Source organism: Dermacentor variabilis, chromosome 8 (genome assembly GCF_050947875.1).
Source record: "Dermacentor variabilis isolate Ectoservices chromosome 8, ASM5094787v1, whole genome shotgun sequence".
In the NCBI taxonomy this organism is placed as follows: Eukaryota; Metazoa; Arthropoda; class Arachnida; order Ixodida; family Ixodidae; genus Dermacentor; species Dermacentor variabilis.
In genome coordinates, this window is record NC_134575.1 from 22383153 (window position 1) to 22404166 (window position 21014).

A 21014-nucleotide genomic window follows, 5' to 3' on the forward strand; every position below is an offset into this window, starting at 1 on the left:
TAAGGAAGTGCATACGTAGGTATTGTAGAAAGTACTACCCCAACTGTCGTCATTGAATAAATACATGACTTCTGTTTCTGTTTCGAATTTTATTATTTTCATATTTTACTTGCTCGAAAATGTTAATGCGTTTATTGACCAGATACAAATTAACAATTACGAAACTGGGCCGATTAAGAAAACTAGTTGCTGAATTTTCGTGCTGGTTATTTGGAAAACTGAATGGGAAACCCGAGTGCAGTGCTTGCATCGGAGAGAGAGGTTAAGTGAGAAAACATGGGTTCTAAAACTCGGCGGTACAGACTCTTTGTTTGACGGACGAATAAAGGAGCATGGTGATCCTCTGCAGCTTCAAGCATACCAAGGCGTCGGGAAGGTTTCGTCGCGAACTAGCTTCGGGCAACAATCTGGGAACGTCCCTGCTCCCCCAGGTACAACTTTTAAGGGTGGCCTGGCGGCCACACTTACACATCTGCAACACCAAGAGAAAAAGAATGTCACCACGACAAAGTGTAGGAACCGGACTCTTTTGCTCTGATCGATAGAGGAAACAACTATTGGCAAACCAATTGTTCGTGCGGCAACCGTCTTAACGGTGGGTTTGCTATTACGCCTGACAGTAGATACTAGTTATGGAATGTTGCTGTCAAGTTTCTTGCTCCCACCTACAGACGGAGCTTCTTGGTCCCACCGGTCATTGAACTACTACAGTGTTAGACCGCTTAATTAGGCCTTTAGCGGAACAGAGTTACACACGCTGTGTGTCATTGCATTTGTTCCAATATATTTAACACTCACTCGCCCTGGTTCAATGGCCCATTTTAGCGCTAGTATTTTCCTCTAACATTGTGCCACATATTCCCAGCGGAATATTTCAGAAGGCATCCTGAATTTAAGCACCTTTCAGTTACCAACATCGAGACGGCACGGTGCTCTGATAACCAGCGTATTTACGGCCCGTATTCGTAACTCTACTGTTGCGTTAAAACATTGCTTTACAGCGTAGCTGTCTCTGGTAGTGTTTCCGGAAATTTTATATATTCGTTCAAAAACTGTCATCAGCTTCAGCAATAATATATATAAGTGTGTGTGTTTCTTTCGTCAAGATGGCCACCGATCACGACAATAAATGTGTTCCTACCTTTGTTCGAAATTCAGTGCCACTTCTTTGTCCTGTGCTAAACAGCCTCACTGGTCATCTACCGTCGCAGAGTGACATTGCTCATGAATTTTTTTTATTTGAAACAAAAATTCTTCTTTAACGCAGCAAAGAGGTTATGAATAAGTGTCGTAAATACGCGTGTTAATAAATGGGCGGAGCTTCTGGACGTTGCTAACTGAATGACGTTAAATTCGGGTGGCCTTCTAAAATATCATTCTTTCTATGCTGCGTATTTAGTTACGCTGGTGAACTGCGGTGAAGTTCAACAGATAGCCGAAAACCCAATGTTCAAAATTCCTGAACCTGATGCATAACACTATTATTGCTGTCGTAAGTGACGGCAACATGTTTACTTAAGCTCTTGCATTACCACAGTGAAGCTATGTTCCTACACCCTTAAAAAAGCTTGAATTCTTTGGGTCGTATCTTGTCCCACAACAATAACCTCCATCTGTCTTGCCTGCATTTCCTTTCTTAAGCGCTGCGAGCCCGGTACTTCCAAGTCACGAACGGCTTGTGCGTTATCAGCACGGGACAGCATTCTCGAATAGAAAGTAGCAAGCGTTGAGTTTTCAATAAATGAAATTCAAGCAAGGCAGATGGCTATTACTGCTGTAGGCGAAGCCCCAAGGATTTTAACCTTTTTAAGAGTGTGGTAAGTACAATGAAAAGGTATCTGTGGTCACAGGAGTGACACGTCTCGGTTCGCATTCAATAACTTCACCAAGCATGTCCGGAAGCAACATCTGGTATCACCTTTACGAACTAGCGACGCAATTGGATGACCGTGGATGTTTCATTTCTATCAGGTATAGAACAAAAGCACCCTAACTAGGCGACTCTGCAATTGTTGTTTAGCATCTCTCCAAAATTTGCACGCGGAAGAATATTCAAGTGTGATCTGGCCTTTCGGCAGCATCTGTTGTCCTTTGAAAGAAGGATTGGCCTAAAAGGTTTATGGTAGGTTGTCAGTGCCTTAGTTCTGTTCCAAAAGCAAACATACACCTACTTCCAGGTATTGGCGTTGGGATCGAATATGTGCATATTAATTTGTATTTTTGTTTTGTCTGCCTTAAATGAAGCCAGATATTAGCGAATTTTCGTGCATTGAGCAGACAAGGACAAAGCGACGTTCATAAGTCGAGATGGTCTTTCGATCTCATTGTCCTGCCTATTGATTTACGTAGTGCCCCTGCTAAATTTGTGCGGTTAATGAACGCAGTTGACCGTGGGCTGAAATGGAAAATATCTCTTTGTTATTACGAAAATGTGCTCATGCGTAGTTGCAAGTTTGAAGAGCACAACTGTCGTTTCCCGTACTTCGCACACTCTTTGAGGTTACAGTGATGAACTTGAGCAAGCCTTACAAATGTGTCCGTGATACTATTTGATTTGTCGTGCGAGCAATGTATGGCTCTGAAGAATTCAGCGATTTTCCAACGAGGACAAGCGATATTTATAACTCCGGAGTACTTAGAAATGATAAGCCTGTATACGGCGCTATGTGCTCAACGCGATGCAAACAACGACGCGCTAAACTACCATTGACAATGTTGATGCTGATTTTCATTCCTTTTCATATAAAAGCTAAGCTTTATTTACCTCTTTTGCCGTGCTTCTTTCTCGGAATGTCTTTACGAACCGGCTCTTTACATCGGCAAATTTTTACTCGACGAAATAGCACTACTAAGGGCCCCAGTGTTGTGCTAATCAAGCAGAAAATTGCGGCATGAAATATATACGTGATCGGCTTAATGGATATGCAATAATTACACTGTACACTGTAAATATTGACTCATACGTACATCTAACAAAAACAGGCTTCAAGTTGCAATAGTGAATGATATTCTACGTCTTCAATTATTTTTCATGGTTCTTCTAGGCTACTCATTCGTTCCACTAGGGTATATTGGTAACTGCTTATACACCCATTTTTTTCCAACCTTCCAGCTTGGTTAAAGCCACGGTGACACAAACTATGTAGAATGCTGAAATGTTTGGAAGTATATGCCGTACTTAACAGGCACATACCGCTATTATTCATCCCTCATGAAGCATCGTATGTCGTTGTGTGGCAAATCAGTTCTGCAGAATCCCGCCAGATGGAGGAAGTATCATGAAAGGGAAAAATTTTCATCTATCTGAATCCAACACGAAGCTACAAAGGAAGCCCAATGAGGTTTCTCATAAAGAAGGATTTACAGTTGAGGGAAAATTGGTCCTGTTCCGGGATTCGAACCCGGGTGGTTTTCCTCTGGAGCTTCGTGCTACATTCGAGTGGATGACAATTATTCCTTTTCATCGTCCTCGTGGCATCACTGCATTGAATTCTGGGACGGCGTCCGCCTCATTTGGAGATTGCATTTCCGCTAATGTTTTACTACATGATGGTGCAGTGCATGACAGAATAGGTGGTCAGCGCTATTCCCACCGGAACTTCACGCCATCTCCAATCTCACAGCACTGATTCCATAGCATTGAAACCTAATGAGCCCTCTCGCTTGCTCGGAGTCGTGAATGAAGTTCACTGAGTGTTCTTTTTTCTTTTTGGGGGGGGGGGGGTCGTCCTGTGCGTTTGTTACATCCCGTGTGTGTTTTTTGCTATCTTTCAAGCATCAATGTTTACCAACTTGCCTAGTTTACTATCCTCTTTAGCCAGGGGAGGCGAAAAATAAATACAAATGGCAACAGTCGTGAAGCGCTTAACCGACGTCTGTTCGTCCCTATTTCATAACTATTGCAAAAAAGCGCTACCACCAAAATAAAGAAAGACAAAATAGGCACTTTCTGCACTACAACTTTTATACAAAAACAATGTTTCTAATATGACTTCTCAAGAGTCTGGCCTCGCTAAAAATGCGTTTAAATCAATGTAATGGATCAATATTTATTCGTTGTAATCAATGAATAAATTATTCAGCCAACATGCTGTCGAGTGTCTCTACAAGCAACGCCTGGACATCGAAAGCACCTCTATAACGAAGGAATATGGTTCCGTCCCTGTTATATTGTATAAGATGTGCGGTGCACGAACTTTACAATAAAGTGGCTAGTGTCAAGAATTATTTTGGAGGACTCAAGCAGTTCATTAAAAAGACGTTCGACTGTAATAGTTAATTTTAAATCAATGTGAATTATAAGCTAACAAGACTGCTGCAATAAATACAAACTACCGAAAGAAAATACAGCAATTTCAAGAAATATAAAGAAAACTGAGAAACGCATAAAGGTATTTACGCAATGATTACTAAGTCACCAGCAGTCTGATTAAGTCCGTTGCAATACAAAGACACGCAGGGGTTGCCCAGGTCGACAGATGAGCCGAGAGGAACTTCAGTCGCATTGATTATGCAACTGCCTGCGAAAGAGGCAGAGAGACTGAGTTAAATTGGTAGGACATGGTGTCACACAGTTAATAATTGCCTTGAGAAAAGGTTCCATTGCATCTCGACTGTGATGATCGGGTTGACTATGCCTATAAAAATACTATTAGCAAAATCATGATCTGCTATTCATGATATGCTCAACTCCTATCGGCGTAAATAAATACAGCGAGGAACAAGATTATTGCAAGCACCGGGATTCGGTAAACAAGCTTTGGTCTTGGTCTTCTGTACTGCGAAGATAACAAGCCATAAATCCAATCTGCGTAGTTGTGAATGTATTACGTTTCTCACATTAGATGTCCCCCAAGACTTTCCTAAATATGCGTAGAATCACCTCACGATTGACGATCGTCGTCTCCCAAATATCATTCCACAAATTCTTTTTTTTTTAGTTCTTCAGCTACAGCTGGGGGGTTGTCACATCGATAACCGGCGTTCTTTCTCATTTTGTCTCCGCTAGCCCGCTAGAAGCTGCGCAGTGGAGAAGCCAAGAGTTCAAAGCCCCAGCCAAAAGATGTGTGTCCCAGCGGCAAAAGGGTTCGTCACGACACCCTGGCGGCTGCGGTAGACTATGCTAGGCAGCACTACTACCCATCTCGGAGGCCTCGCACAGCAGACGCAGCCACCCGTATGCAAACATCAAATGATTTTCCGTTCGTTTTTTAGATTGCAGATTTATACTGTTTTGTCTGTTTACCTTAGAAATAGCACTTGTGTATTGAATGCTCGTGCGATAAAGAAATCAGCCAATATGCTTGGTGGGCCAACTGCTTTCGACGACGCTGCATGACGACTTCCGACATCAGAAGCGAGAGCGAGCCATTTTTTGCTGTCTTTGACAGTACATTCCTTACTTTCTCCAACATACGGTGCATTAATATTTGGATCCCATGTTCACAGCAGCCTCTACGAAAGATCAGCACCGTATTACAATCTTCAAAAAGTATTCAGGTCCCCCCTTAATATGGTGGATATATGTAATAATTAACAAGCAACTGCGATCGAAGCAGTAACCTCACAGTTCCAATCCTTAATGTGCGGGCCAAAGCAATACAGGTGTGTGTAAGCCTTCATAGCTTCCTTTAAATATATACCTTATTGAGCGTGGCAATTAACATAATATACTGAAACACTCAAGGCCTTTCAGCGACAACTATTTAAAGAAAACAGTTCACTCAAATATGTGAGCGCACGCTACTACGACTACTCCTATTTTCAAAAAGGTCTCCCAAATACAATGGTGGTCTGCCTTTGAACTACTCCGTGAAAACACTAACGCATCAGCCTTGTAGAAATTACATAGCACGCGATGCCATGGGAGGCTATGACCGGGCATGAACATCTAAACAGTTTAGTGGCATGCAAGCTCCATGGCAGTTACAGAAGCAGTGTAAGGCATTGTTGTGAGGGCGATCTGGATTCGCGCATTCAACAGTTTTATTAGAGCATTTTATCTGCACCTCTTTCTTTTCGTAGTTCTTATACATATAGGAATACTTTCACAAGTTAGATTTACATCGAACATTCAGTTCGTTACTTGTTTACTTATTTCTGATGCGTTGTGCCCTTGCTTAACTAGTTTTTTCTAGGTTTTTCTTGAAACTTTCAGTTAAGCATGGAATTGTATAATTGGATAGTTGGGGAGAGCATATGGATTTGTCGATCTTCTGGCTAGAAGTTACGCCGCTTTGTCGTTGACATAACAGCTTCCTCTTAGTGGCTTACTATGTGGCTTAACCATTACCTGGAAATTAGCATAGAAGAGACAAAAGAATCATGGAAAGGGAAAATAAATCCAAAGGGCAATACATGTAGAAAAGTTTAATTTTTAACGGCAAACGAGAATGCTTTTCGAAGAGACTAATTAAATTTGAACTCGTAGGAAATACGCGAGACAACAGGGTACAAGTAAAAGAAAAGAACCATAGTCTTCATGCAAGAGAACGAATGTTTGTGAAGAATAGCATTATGACCATATATTATTGACAGGAGTCGAGAGGAGCTCGCCAAGACGTCCTTCGCTGGATCATTCATAAAAAGAATCATGCTGATTTTTTGATACAGTTTACAATAGGATGTAGCAGCTAAGTCACCTTTTTGGCACTTCGATTGTTCTCACGGGGCCAGGAAGTTAGGAGTGACACTTATTTCGTTCACTGTGTGTTCATTTTGTGGTTGCCGTGTTTCGATGCATTCCCAAGCTTTCATAAAATTGAATTTGGCATTGCTGCGGACAAATATAAACGCGCATTGCACAATAAACTGCAGTAGACTTGAAATACGCCGAAGAATGCTTTGTGACACGGCGTACTGTTTCTGACTTAATGTACTGCTGGGAAATCTGATTGTGATTTCTGCGCACGTACCAGCGTGTTTGCTCAGCTGGCGTGCAGATTAGTTGCACTAAATTGTTGCCCGAAATGTGTACATCTCTCGGCTTTGAAAGAACATAGGTATTTTTATATAAATCAGGTAAACTAGTGCTACCATAAATATTCACAGATTTAGAGCGCACTACGATCACCTGCATCGAAAACAACTCATAGTTATTTTTTCACTGCGTCAACGAACTATAAATGTTTTTGTGTGAAGCCGTTTTAGCATGCAAGCTTGGAACTTTATAATTGCGCTGACACAATATGACGTCACACGAGGCTGTTGGCTCGGCGCATGCTTCATGACGGTAGACTGTAATAGAAATCCTGCTGCGGGGGTTCTGTGAAGCCTAACGTAGGGAATGAATTAGAGAATGCGAATTACCGCCGTCTTTGTATAGTGTAGTAAAGATGAGGCACAGCGGTTGAAGCATTACACCTTATCCATCAGCGTCAATTCATTCGTTAACGTTTCCAAAACTACTGCAATGCATTGTGGCCAAATCCCGATTATAAGACGAGCACCTCGGACTGAGTCATGTATAGAACCTAGCTAAAATGTGTATACATAGCAATTAATTACACGTAAATACACGTAAGCAATTACATGTAAGAGGCAGTCTGATCAGTTATTCCATACTACCGTTTTATTTATGCTGATGATATGCTGCACCTCAGTTCTGAAAAGCAACAGACCATTCGAATGGTGAGCACAGCTCGGCTCCGTTAGATCAATGGATGGTATACTCCGCAACGTTGACCCGTGTACAAGAAAGCATGTTCGCAGTACGTAGGCATGCCCGTTCTCATGGAAAAATTGCAGTAAAGCTTTCTACACCATTCTTCAGCTGCCCTCTCTGCTCCCAATAACGCCTGGTTTTGCTCTTCATATAACAACTCACCATGCAAAATTAAAAAAAATATATTAAATGAAGTGAGTAGTCTTACCATTGACGAGAGGAACTGGGTTAAAATAGCTTGCCTGCGCAAACACTGCAAGTGACAGGAGCAATGTCAAAGATGCAGTTTCCACAGTTCCAGACATTGCGTCCATATTGGCTTCAGGCAAAAAGGAAGATTAGCTCCAATATAATGTGTGCCGCTGGGCGCGACGCTGGGCTAGTGCGACAACACCGTTCATAGAGGCCATTTAGTTGTTGCCCTCAGGCACTGCATGCTTGATCATACCGTGCAACGCGAGGTCAGAGAAAGGCTTTCTTTCCACACGCCACAAGGATTACATGGAAAACGGTTTGCTTTTCCTTCATCCACCTTACGACGAAGATGCCGTTGTTCTGCACCGAACAGTGGATAACAAAGACAAGTGGTGCCAGCAGGTAGCGACAATTCTCTGCTGATTTTAACAAAATAGAAACAGCACAACGAGTGGACAATCGCCATTTCAAAATGCATTGTGTGAAGACTCTAGATAAAGAAAGGAAAAACAAATATAAGTCGTTGCCGTAGAGCGTTTGTTAGCATCACTGAACGACGCCACTATAATATACCCGAAGCCGGGAAAGCGTAATTATTAAAATGAAAAAAAAATGCTGCAGATCCAACAAGTTGGCATCTGTATCTAGCAAAGTTTCGTGTTACTGCCTAAAGGGTCCAAACAAGAGTACACGCACGCATGCATGCACACGCGAACGAATGAACGCATCATGATTTCAGAGGCCGCATGCCCACACGTACGTAGCTCAATTTGAATCCATTCTGCTCGCAAGAAGCGTTTGGTTCCTCATTACCATCGCTGCCATTACCAATCGTACCACCACTGCCGCGGATGCGCGTGAACTAACTTCATCTGGTGGGGGTGCAAGGTACCCTGTGGCGCGCTTGGCTTTCCTACTCCGATGTGATTGATTGTCTTATACGGCAAGAGAACAGCCAGGCCGCATCACTCATGGTCACGAAAGCCGGTAAGGTTCCCCCAAAACAAAACTTCCTCCCGTGGACTGCAGCCAATCGCGCACATGACCCTACAGTTTTACTTTCGTCACGATGAGCTTCTCGTCGTCGTTTCATCGTGGCAAGCTTGGCGTTTTTTTTTTTTTGAACCCGACAATTCATTTCTTCACAACAATGTCGCCCTGGAGCCCGGATAAGACTGGCATGGTTGCTGACGCATGCAGAGTCGCCCGCATGGGCGGCTGAATCGCAAATTCCTGCAGAAACACTTGCGCCAACATCACCAAGAAGCCCACGCATTCCATTGACAGGCCAGGCATCGATACTCGCCATAGCAAGCAGTCTCCCTCTGTAAAGTGTTCCTCGAACTCCGAACTGTAACAGTCACTCACGAATGTTCAATGACCTTCTCAATCGTCGAAGGAGGGGAGTCGTATCCCACTTCTGGTGTGTAAACGATGTTGGAACAAACAAGGTTTAATAAAACGAAGAGGGATACATCGCGAGAACAGTTGGAGCACGCTCACACGCAAGCGCATCTCAGCGTTTCACACACCAAATGCTGCTGATGATAAGTTTGGCAGCACCACCTAATAATAACACTCACATGTGATAGGAAGGCTTGCATCGGACGGCAAGACCTTCGATAAGGATGACGTCAGGCGCTGTAGGTCACTTCGGCTTTCTTCGGCAAGGTATCGCACGGCGTGGGGCGAACGGCAGTGTTTAGACCCAATTGCTATAATGAGACTAAGATTTGGCACCAGCGTGTCAGGGTCAGGAAGCATATTGTTTCCGTGGTCCGTGATAACACTTCTAGTGCGAGATAAGCCTGTTCCTTCCTGTGCCCAATCACTAATCACCGCGAAGGCCGCGTAAGCGACTGCTGTGTTTGATAAGCGGGCCTTGTCGCTTATAACCCTTAGTTGATCGAGAACTATAGGTCAAGTATTGCGAGGCCTCGTAAATGACTACTGTGGTTGAGAAAGGATTTCATTCTCAAGGTAATCCGAAGTACATTAAGGACTCGAGGTCAGAGGGCGAAAGTTGATTGCACCACCTTTTGCGAATTCTTTATTGAGGCCACCACAGTTTGGCATCCATGTTGCTTTTGAGAAAGAGCAATCTGCTTTTCTCACCCTTAATGATTTAGAGAGGTGCTTAAATCTACAGCCATTCAGCACACCGATAAAATGCGATGGGGGCAAAATGCGAAAACGCGAGCGTCCTTAGATTTAGTCGCCGTTGGAGGAACCGAGGTTGTCTTAAATTCTGGAGACCCCCACTACGACGTGCCTCCTAATCAGATCGTCGTTTTGACACATAAAACCCCATAACTTAACACCGATAAAATACATGACTTAAGGCAGAAGCTGGATGGCCTTATCAGTGAGGAAACCTGGGAGTGTGATGGTGTATTTGAGCATGACTATTCGAATGCTGCGGCTTTTTTACTGTATTGTGTATTATGCCACTCAATTTCTGGCACGAAAGCTTGGCACTCAAACATCCTGCAGAGTTTATAAAGAAGATTTTGTTGGACAGAAGCGTATTTCAAAGTTACCTGTAGCCGACTTGGTAAACTGTAAAACGAGACGAAAGCTCACGTATCCGAAAGTGCATCTGATTCCTCTTCTTAAAAAGGCTGAGGAGCACTCCGAAAAGTATGCCTGCGAAAGGGGGGTATATGATCGCACGAATGACGCTGTGCTAGAAAACTTCAACTTCACATTTCCATGTGCTGCTCATAAAGAAGAAATGCTTGTTAAGCTCTTACACTATTATGTGTGCCTGCGCTTGCACCAGTACTGCCTACAGTTAATAAACAAGCATGTAAAGAAAACTAGGACTTGCGTAAATTGTCAAAACTTGTATGATTTCCTTCATCCTGGACGAGTGCCATGTGTAATATAGTGCTTATGTGTACTACACATGTGACTCACCTTTCTTCTGTATGTGCGTGGTGTGATGTACACTGCCACTTTTACCAATGTAATTTTTCTGTATCGCAAATTAATTACATGTATGAGGGCAACGCCTAATTGCCATCCACACAAATGTGTGCACTCTACTCACGAACAACACTATAACTATAGTTGTTAACTATAAACTCTACGTATCTTAAAGTTAGAATGCAAAAGTATACATGAGAGACAGCATCGAATTTGTAGTTGTCAAAGACACGCATGTTAGACACAGCAGAATAAAGTTGCAAGTGTTATAACAGTTTATTAGCTGTTTTCTGGGCCAAGATGTTGCAACTGTTTCCTGTAAATTCTCTGAATTTTGTTTCACGCTTATCGCCAACCCACGACAATATCGCCATGATGGGCCGCTCGTGAGCTGTGGAAAATAATCTCGGTGTTATAAGACTAGCTACTCTAGACCGCCCACGACTGGTGGCAGCGGCAAGTGAAGACATCGCAGATGTTTATTCATGCGATGGCCGGTATCGGAGAAACTACCTTAACGCATGCGCAGACATCGGCCGGACACACGGGAATTCGCTCCCAGACTCGCTTTGTCACCTTCGCTACACATAAAACTGAACGCTAAGTGCTTGATAACTGACGCGGTCTTGTAATACAGACCATGAAGGTGGTAAGGCCAACGTGTTTGTTTTACTGGACAATTTGCTTTGGCATCGCTACGACGCCGTTGCGAAATCAAACTGGCTTCACGTTGACTTGGCCTACACCGTGACCGGGACCTTACTAGGCCTAAGTTCGTAACGCCATCTGTTGGGGCACATGAAAAGTAGAGCTTTCCCGCCGAGCGAAGAGCGGCGGCGTCCTCTCAGATAAACTATTCTAAGACCGTGGCTTAACGCGAGGTGCACGTAGAGCTACCCCACGCCCACGGTGGCCACGTCTAGGAACATGGATGGCGAGGGAAGAACGTAGCGAGCGGCGCGCTGGTGGCGAGGCGCTAGTCCGCTACTCGAGTGTTGCCACTAAGCACCCTCCTCGCAGCTCACCTCCTCAGTTCGCTCTTGGTAATTGTGACGATCGCGTGGAGCAGCCCCTCAAATGTCTTGGCGCCGGCACAGGTAAAAAACAAAAAAAAAGCAATCAGAAGTGGAAAGGTGACGTTCGCGCGCTTGTTTCGGAAATGGCGCGAGCGCGACCACTTTGCTCCACCAACAGGGAGGCGCGGACCTCCTCGTCTCGCCAGCTGGCGGCACCAGGAGGTTCGTTCAGCTTTATCATTTAGTTTTATTCAGGTTGTTCATAGGCTACTAATCCAGGCGCCCTCCGCAATTATTGTTGCATAAATTGATCAAAGCAATTAAAACGACGTCCACAAACCTTTCATTAGCTGGCGATTTGCGTTCACGTTTATTTTCTTTTCGCTCACGCCAGATCGAGAGGAATGTATAATTGAGGAATAATTACCTGCGCTTAATAATATTGATTTCTTTATTTCCCCTAGAAATCCACCTAATAGTTAGGCGGCAGGCCCACGTGACGCCAGCATATGTTCACAGCATATGTTCGTTGAAATTCTGTTGAAGAATATTCGCACCTTCGTAACTAATTTGCAGAGAAGATCCCCACATACAAATCCCCACATCGCGTGGAGCAGCCCCTCAAATGTCTTGGCGCCGGCACAGGTAAAAAACAAAAAAAAGCAATCAGAAGTGGAAAGGTGACGTTCGCGCGCTTGTTTCGGAAATGGCGCGAGCGCGACCACTTTGCTCCACCAACAGGGAGGCGCGGACCTCCTCGTCTCGCCAGCTGGCGGCACCAGGAGGTTCGTTCAGCTTTATCATTTAGTTTTATTCAGGTTGTTCATAGGCTACTAATCCAGGCGCCCTCCGCAATTATTGTTGCATAAATTGATCAAAGCAATTAAAACGACGTCCACAAACCTTTCATTAGCTGGCGATTTGCGTTCACGTTTATTTTCTTTTCGCTCACGCCAGATCGAGAGGAATGTATAATTGAGGAATAATTACCTGCGCTTAATAATATTGATTTCTTTATTTCCCCTAGAAATCCACCTAATAGTTAGGCGGCAGGCCCACGTGACGCCAGCATATGTTCACAGCATATGTTCGTTGAAATTCTGTTGAAGAATATTCGCACCTTCGTAACTAATTTGCAGAGAAGATCCCCACATACAAAGGACGACCAACGGACAACACAAGCAGGACTTTTGACGCAATCAGAATGGGACATCCAGCGTATCTCCGCAGCAACACAACAAACGGAATTTTATTTATTGTCAAAAAAGGTTGTCCCACGCACGTCCGCTGAATGACCAGTCTGGGCCCAAGACGTTCGAATTTAAACTGGATGTGGTTCAATAAGTAGATATAACATTGAAATAATATATGATTACGTGAATGCTCTGTTGCTTTGTATTTCAATTATTTGAAAAAAGTGAATAAACCTGTTGCGTGCGCTGGGTATGCCACAATTTCTTTCCCGAAGGTTTTGTCTCTTGCTTTCAGGGTCTTCCGCAGTCGATTTCTGGAGATCTTATGTACTGCTTGGCTTCCTAGAAATACACCAAATTTAGACAAAGTTGCTGCCATAGTATTTGTCGGAAATAATGTTATGGCCTCCCTGAGACACCACATTCAATCAAGGTTAAAGTAGCGAAAAGTGACCATGGTATAATATGTGAGGAATCCTGTAGGAAAAGAAAACAACTTTATTTCTGCCCAGGGCTTTTCGTAGCAGGATTGAAAGGGCAACAGAAAGGAAATCCTCCATCTGATAAAAATGTAAGGGAGTTTTCGTCGTAACTGTCAGGTGGAGTGCAGCTGAAATAGAAATGATTCTTAATGTAGTTTGCTTGCATTACTTGTAAACACGGTTTTTGTCCCACACAAAAGTTACTATGCATTCGCGTGTTCTTTTTTTATGAAGAGATTCTGGTATTACAGAAATCAGAGTCTGCACCAACGCAAGCACAATTATGTTTCAAGAATAATCTAGCCTCTTCCTTGCATCCCTGCAACGTGCTAGAACGGCACTTCAATGAAAAATATTTCATTTGGTAGAAATATTACCGGGAAGTTATATCTAAGGTAATATAATTTCGAATGTACTACGCGTGCTTTCAATGAACTCTTCATAAACATGGTGGCATTGGCAAATATTAGTAGATATGGTACAAATTAGTCGCAAGAAGAATCAGTCATCTTTCGCCCGTGTGTGCTTTAACACAGATAGTCGGTGAATATTCAAAACTCGCAATATACCAATCAGGATACCTGATATTATTTACTTATGCCGCATTACCGGAGTGAAGGGCTTTCAATATAGCGAGATATAGTCTTCTCGTAGTTAATGGAAACACATTCACGAACTCTACATATGAGATATGCGAAAAATCAAATGTGCAACCTAAAATCAATGAAATATCATATCTTAAATTCAGATAGTTGACAACAAATTATGAAAACACTTCATGGCGCACCGTTCGTGCTTATCAAAAAGCTTTGGCGTATCAAATCTCAGCCCGAGGGCGTGAGATGTGATCCCGGCCGCGGTGGCCTCACTTAAAAGGTGGTGAAATAAAAAAGAAATGCACGCGTACTGCGCATCGGTTGCACGGTAAGGAAACCCAGGTTGTAAAAATTTATCCGGAGTCCCCCCCCCCCCCCCAACTACGACGTAGGGCATCATAATATCCTGTTTTTGATACATATAACCCCAGAACCTGAAGTGGTAGCTTGGATGAGTTGGTAATTCAAACCGACATGTCTTCACAGCGAAATACACGAGAACAGCAGTAAAGGAACACAACACAGGCGCTGCATCGTGCTCTTTCTTTTGTTCTTGTCTTTTGACCTGCTCATAATCTATTTTGTTACCTTCATGGCGACAATAGCGCATCTAGACAGCCTAATAGATAACTGGGTGGAATAGCCAGACTAGGGAACGGGCTGCATATATTTAGCCCCGGCCTATTATTGTCGTCAAGTCCTTTCAGATTTGTAGAGCTACTCGCACAGGACCCCAGTAGAACTATTACTGTTTCTTTGTTTAATGCGATGTGGAAATCTGTACACTTTATATGCACATTTCAACTAATTAAATGTACCAATATCACTATTGAGGCTTTAACACAATACGCAAAAACCCAGAGGCACTTTGCGTTTCTATACATCTCAATGAAACACAATCACTCTTAACAGTAGGCATCCCCATTACTTCGGGACAATCTTAGTAGTATCGCAGTTTAAGAAAATTACGTTGTTGAGTTTACCTCCATTGCCATGCAAGTTATCACCGGCCGTCTTTTATTTTTCAAACGACTTATTGCTCTTTATACCACTAGCGCGCTTACCAACAGTCAAATACTGTGGGATGACGATAATCTCTTGTTTTGAAAGCGAAGCTGCATGTGGCTAGGTTTGCGTTTTTTTTTCTGAGTGCTTAGGAAAGGTTCTCGTAGACCAAGAAATTGATATAGCTCTCCACATTCGGCTTCGTGGCAGAGCCAGGACAGCAATCTGTGAAGGTGAGAGGGAGTGTTATTCTGTAAAAGTCTAATCTGTGAGTCTCTTTACGCTAACGTCAACATTGCCTACTGACGTTACGAGCAGTTGCGTTCTGGCCAATACGCGTGCTATAGGTAGCACGCGTATTGTGCGCACCGAGGGTGAGCAGCGTGGCCTACGAGAGGAACGGCGTGAGTATAAGCGCTAATGAGCGCGAAGGCAGCGGGACGCCGCTAATGACGAGCGCGCGTCGGTCGACGAGCCTGGACCGTCGCGTACTCGCCTTCGGTCCAAAGGAGAACTGCGACGTGGCCTTGAAGATCGGCGTTCAGACGGAGGATGGTACCGTCATTGCAACGGTGCACATCCCACCAGCTAAGTCCAAGAGGGACAGTCCCATCGACTCTACGTGCATCGTCATTGTTGGCGACTTCAACAGCGATCTGACCCGACAGGACGGAAAATGGTTATGACATTACTGCTGGATAGGTTCCGAATTCAGTGCTATACACATATCAGTGTACCAACTTCGCGTCGTCGTTAATGTATAGATTTCACGTTTTCTAATAACCTTTCCAGCATCGTCGTTCAGTTCATAGTCGTACATCGCAGTGACATTAAATCGACGATCACCGTGGTAACAGAATGAAAAATACGGAAGAATCAAGAAGTCACGTGTGGGTGTCTTTATTCAATGAATATAGTAATCACCATGCCTTATATAAATATAGTCATCACTACAGAAAGCTTCGCTGGTCACCTTTACCTTCCACTTTCACAGAGTGAAATTGCACTGATTTTTCTTCTTCCTTTAGACCATAAGTGCTACAAAATAACCTCTTTGAAAGGTTTGTCGGTTTTACAATCGGGAATATAAACCACCTGTGATGCCAAGAGCAAAGCAACTTGAACTTTGTCAAAGCATTATTAAAGATATTCTCGAGATTTTACTTCTTATACAGTAACAAAGCTCTAATATTTTTTTCAGTTTTTGTTTGTTTTAGTAAGTTCATTTGAGAACCAACAGATGAAATATATAAGCAGGCGGTTTGAAACTGAGCGTGGGAATGTGCAGCGTTAGTGGGAATTAATGATGTGTCATGTGCGACACTGCGAGCGAGAGGCTGCAACAGCTACAACTTTCCGTTTATCTTACACCAAGTGATGTGTCTCGAGTCCCTGGCGGAACAAAAGAGGTTTTTCTGTCTTCAAGGAACACGGCTTCAGGAATACTTTTTCTTATATGTGTTCATGGGCCACCACTCGGAAAGCTGGCGCTGCAGCCGGCATCGGATAGCATAAGGATGAGGCGGACACAGCTGCCGCGCAGGCGGGATGAGCACGAAAGCATTATCTGGCAGCACCAGTTAAGCATTCTCGCTTTACAGTTCTCAGGTCACCTATAATAAGCATAGACACATCAAAAACGGCTCAGAAAAAAACGACTGAATCGTTGCGCAGGGCTACGGCAGTTCCCCGTGGGCGACGAAGTATCTAGTCACATAGGAAAAGTGTCCTCTAACTGCTTAGGTAACGCTCGCACAACAATGAAAGCTTATATTGACGAAGGTTTTCTTGGAGAGTTTCCCCGTTTGGCGCGTCGGGTACGGTTCAAGCCTCTTTCGTGGGCCGATCTCGGCAATAGCACTGTTTAAACTATTGGCGTGCGTGCGTGCGTGCGTGCGTGCATGTGTGTGTGTGTGTGTGTGTGTGTGTGTGTGTGTGTGTGTGTGTGTGTGTGTGTGTGTGTGTGTGTGTGTGTGTGTGTGTGTGTGTGTGTGTGTGTGTGTGTGTGTGTGTGTGCGTGTGTGTGCGTGTGTGTGTGTGTGTGTGTGTGTGCGTGTGTGTGTGCGCGTGTTTCCGTCCGTCCTGGAAATCCGTGTTCAGAACATCCACGCCGTCCAGACGACCCATGATGTCCCATCCAGTGCCGTCATGAGTGAAGGCATCGGCTCATCCCGGGTCTCGCCGCACGTCAGCGCTTCAAGACCTCGATAATGTTTTTGTCATGTCACCTCGTGTTATACGGATTTCAGAATGACCCGTTCCTGCGGGTGCAAGAAGCTAGCATACTCGGCGCTCATGATTCCTGGTCAAAAACGATATGACTGGGGAAGCAAGGCGGTTTTCAAGTGACGCCAAGGCATGGGACAACTTCTAGGCTCACGAATACCGGTCCTGGGGCGAAGTGAGCGCATCTTGGATGGCTGTATTCTGTCCGATCGCGTATGGCTACCACGAGCCCTACCAGCACTGCAACGCGGCAGGAGCTCGTGAAGTACACCACCTTGACGTGGCAGTCTTACCCAAGAACTCCTCGATGGAGGTCTACAGGCTGCCCCGTCGCAGACGCTGGCTCACCGGTTGTCGCCATCGGATCTACACCAGGCGTGGGAAGCGTGTGGTGAACATCGCTCCCGCGTCGACCCACCGCTGAACGGCGCATCACAAACCAACATCATTGGCTCCACTACAACTCGTAAACACGCAGCAGACTATCACTGCTACTTTCACACGGCAATCTGCGCCAGCTGTGCTGTACCGACAAAAGTCATGAGATGCTCGGGAGCAGCATTATCTCACCTCTGCACCTACACCAGGCAATGTCGCGCCAAATTGCCTGCCCACCTGCGCGGCTGTAGAACACGGATGCGAGCCATTTTCCCGCTGCCAATCGCAAACTCCGCGTCGGCATCCGACACCACAACGTCTCTTCCGGAGAACGAGACCGATTTGGGAGCCGCTTCGTCGAGTGCATTGGACGCAAACTCATCAACGCCGGGACGCGTGAAGTCGCCGACGCTACCACTACAAGAACCCCACTTGCCCACGGATCCCGCCAGGGAGATGCTTCCTGACACGTCGGAACCACATCATTTGATGTCAAAACAAGACGCAAGACGTGCAAGAGACAGCAAGAGGCGCAAGATAACGCGGCACAAGACCGTCGCAAGAGACCGCCAGAGACACGCAAAGTGCGCGGTCTTTCGTCGAGCTCGGCTGATTCGCGTGCACCGGCGAACCTTGATCAATCTGCGGCAACGCCGCGAAGACTCACGCAGCGACTGAGCAGAGCGACTGTTCACTGTGCAGGATCTACTACGCTACGTCATAGAGAAAGAAATTCAACAAGAGGGGACACAGGGGTACACTCAGCAAAAACTGGCAACAGGAAACACGTCATGCCTAGTTTCAACTCCATCCGTTATTTGACGCGATTATCGGGAAAGAAAGAATGTGAAATGAACTTACACACAACGTTATATGTTTTTGTTCTTTCCCGCTAAAACTAAAGAGTTTCGCGTATAAATGAACTTATACTTCACGACTTAATTTTTTTTTTTGCTTCACCTTGCAACAAGCTAGCGGCCCCACAGCGGCACGCCGGACGAGCCATATGCATAGTGCATGCGTCATTCGCCAGACATGCCATCAAAGCGAGCGAGGCTGGCTGCGCATGTGAAGCTCAGCTGCTAGACAACCTGTCTCTTTTGGATGTAGCCCGTTTGTCGGGCTCCCGGTGTTTTCTTGCGTTCCGTCTGCATTTATACACGGCACCGCTGCACTACTGGACTACAGCAAGGTGAGGAATTTTGTTTGACAGTCTGCGACGCACTCCAAGCACATTTAGGCTTACGGCACAAAACTGAACGCAGTTATCGAAAAACAGCTCCGCCCTCCAGGTCTAGCTAATTTGATTTAATTACACGTGGGAGATTTTTGCGACGCTTTCTATGAGCACAAGCATTATTATAACTTATTTCGGTAGTTTTTGGGCACACTCGCCACACCTGGCTTTGTGGCGAAAAGCACCTATAGGCCGTGCGACGCAGTTTCGCGTGTACTGAATCTTACCGGAACAAGTTTTGGCGCTTTCTCTGACCCCACACATTATTGTAACTAATTTCGCTACTTTTTGGGGCACTTTTCAAGCAGAGTGGCCACCCTCAGTGTAGTGGCGCAGTTAGTGAAAAGCAGCTCGGCTGTTTGCCGCAGTTAGTTCCACGTGCACTGAATCTTCCTGGGAGATGCTCGTGACACATTCTCTGACCCCAAAAACTACTGTATTTCGTAACCTTTGGGGATACTTTTGAGGCATGCTCGCCGAGGTCGCGGGATTGAATCCCGGCCATGGCGGCCACATTTCGATGGAGGCGAAATGCGAAAACACCCGTGCACTTAGATCTAGGTGCACGTTAAGGAACCCCAGGGGGTCGAAATTTTCGTAGTCAACCCCTACGGCGTGCCTCATAATCAGAAAGTGGTTTTGGCACGTAAAACCCCATAATTCGTGGCATGCTCGCCGCGGCTGTGGTTGTGAAGCTGTTAGCAAAAAAGCAAGCCGGCCGTCGTGACTTAGTTTTGCGTGCACTGAATTTTAGTGGGAAAAGTATGTGACGCGTTTTATGGCCCTGCAACAACATATAGCTTATTTCGGCACTCACGCTTGTCTAAAACGAGACGAGCGACTGCCTAGAGTGATAACAGTGGAGTGTGTTGCTTGCGCCGGCAGGAGGCGTAAAAGACGATGCCGAGGAGCTCAAGAACTTGACATTTCTGTCTTCTGAGCGACTGAAAACAGGCTTTGGGCCCACGAATCTGTCTTGAGTGCGATTAGAAGGCATTCTGCGAGCGTGTAACATGGTTTGGCTGAAACCCTGTGTTGCCGCTACCTCTGCGTACATGGCGTACCATCGCTTCGACTGAGGTCAAGTAGTTTTGGAACCCCGCAGTCACCCGTGTATTTGTGCTGTTAAAGTGCAGGAAATCATGCCCAAGAAGAGAGGGATGCTTGAAAATCGGATGTTTTCTTCAGATTTTATGGCATTGTTTGGGAGGAGTCTATTTTCTATAAAATTTATGTAACAGTGATTTTATCTGTATTGCCGCTCATTCACCACTTAGCGCGTTTCGCCTCTACACGCAATGTTCCTGTCAGGTCAATATACCAAAGTGACACATGCATGAAATGTACAGTCGCGTTCACAAATTTGGAGACCATGCGAGCCCGTGGCTGTGTGCATACGCGCGCCGTCTGGCGGCTCGGTGCCTGCTGTCGAGAGTGTCGCAGCGCGCATGCGCGTCCATCCTATCTCGCTGGCCTGCTCGCTCGCTCGCTGCGCACCCGCGAGCGCGCCGTTCACAGAAATTTGCGGCCGCCGCCGCCAGTGGTGTTGTTCGTCAAGCAGCGGCGCGGCATCTTCGATCCCCTTGGTCCAATCTCGGCGCGGTTTTCGACGCGCTCGACGCGCTCGATCTCTGTGCTGTTTTCGACGATCTCGACACGCTCTGTTCAATTGCTGCAACGTCACAAAGTGGCAGTATGCAAAATTTTTGAGAACGGGAGTGAGAGTGCAGCCAATCAGTAGGCGGTGAACCATTCGTGCCATGCGAAGCCGGTCTCGTAGCAAGCGGATTACCGCTCGAACTTCCCATCTCTAGTCGCGTTCTGCTCGAGACGACGTGCTCGTAATCAAAATGATGGACAACAGCCTGTCGTCATTTTGACGTCACCAAAAACAACGACGATCTCCCCGGACGTTTGTCGTCCGGGGAATTCACTGCTTTCCGATTGGCAGCTGTCTCCGTCCCTTGTCAGAAATTTTACATACTGCTACTTTGTGATGTTGCAGCAGCTGGACAGAACGCGAAGCGAACAAAGATCTCTGATCGCGCCCCTGGTGGCAACGAACGCAAATTACGATAATCGGCCCGCGCGCCAG

At 45.4% G+C, this 21014-nt stretch overlaps 1 protein-coding gene and 1 long non-coding RNA gene across 2 annotated transcripts in view; both read right to left on the bottom strand.

Annotated features, from left to right (window-relative positions):
- Positions 1–77: 77 nt before the first annotated feature.
- Positions 78–8220, bottom strand: LOC142589808 (venom peptide La1-like). Its single transcript, XM_075701384.1, has 3 exons — positions 7872–8220; positions 4400–4520; positions 78–472 (listed from the first exon to the last, which is right to left on the bottom strand). Exons 1-3 carry the CDS (start codon positions 7975–7977, stop codon positions 352–354), a joined length of 348 nt encoding a protein of 115 aa, XP_075557499.1. The 5' UTR covers positions 7978–8220; the 3' UTR covers positions 78–351.
- Positions 8221–12836: 4616 nt separating this feature from the next.
- Positions 12837–21014, bottom strand: part of LOC142590949 (uncharacterized) — a 37130-nt gene continuing 28952 nt past the window's right edge. The window contains exon 4 of the long non-coding RNA XR_012830286.1: positions 12837–13605. This is a non-coding gene — a long non-coding RNA (uncharacterized LOC142590949). The remainder of the gene's footprint in view (positions 13606–21014) is intronic.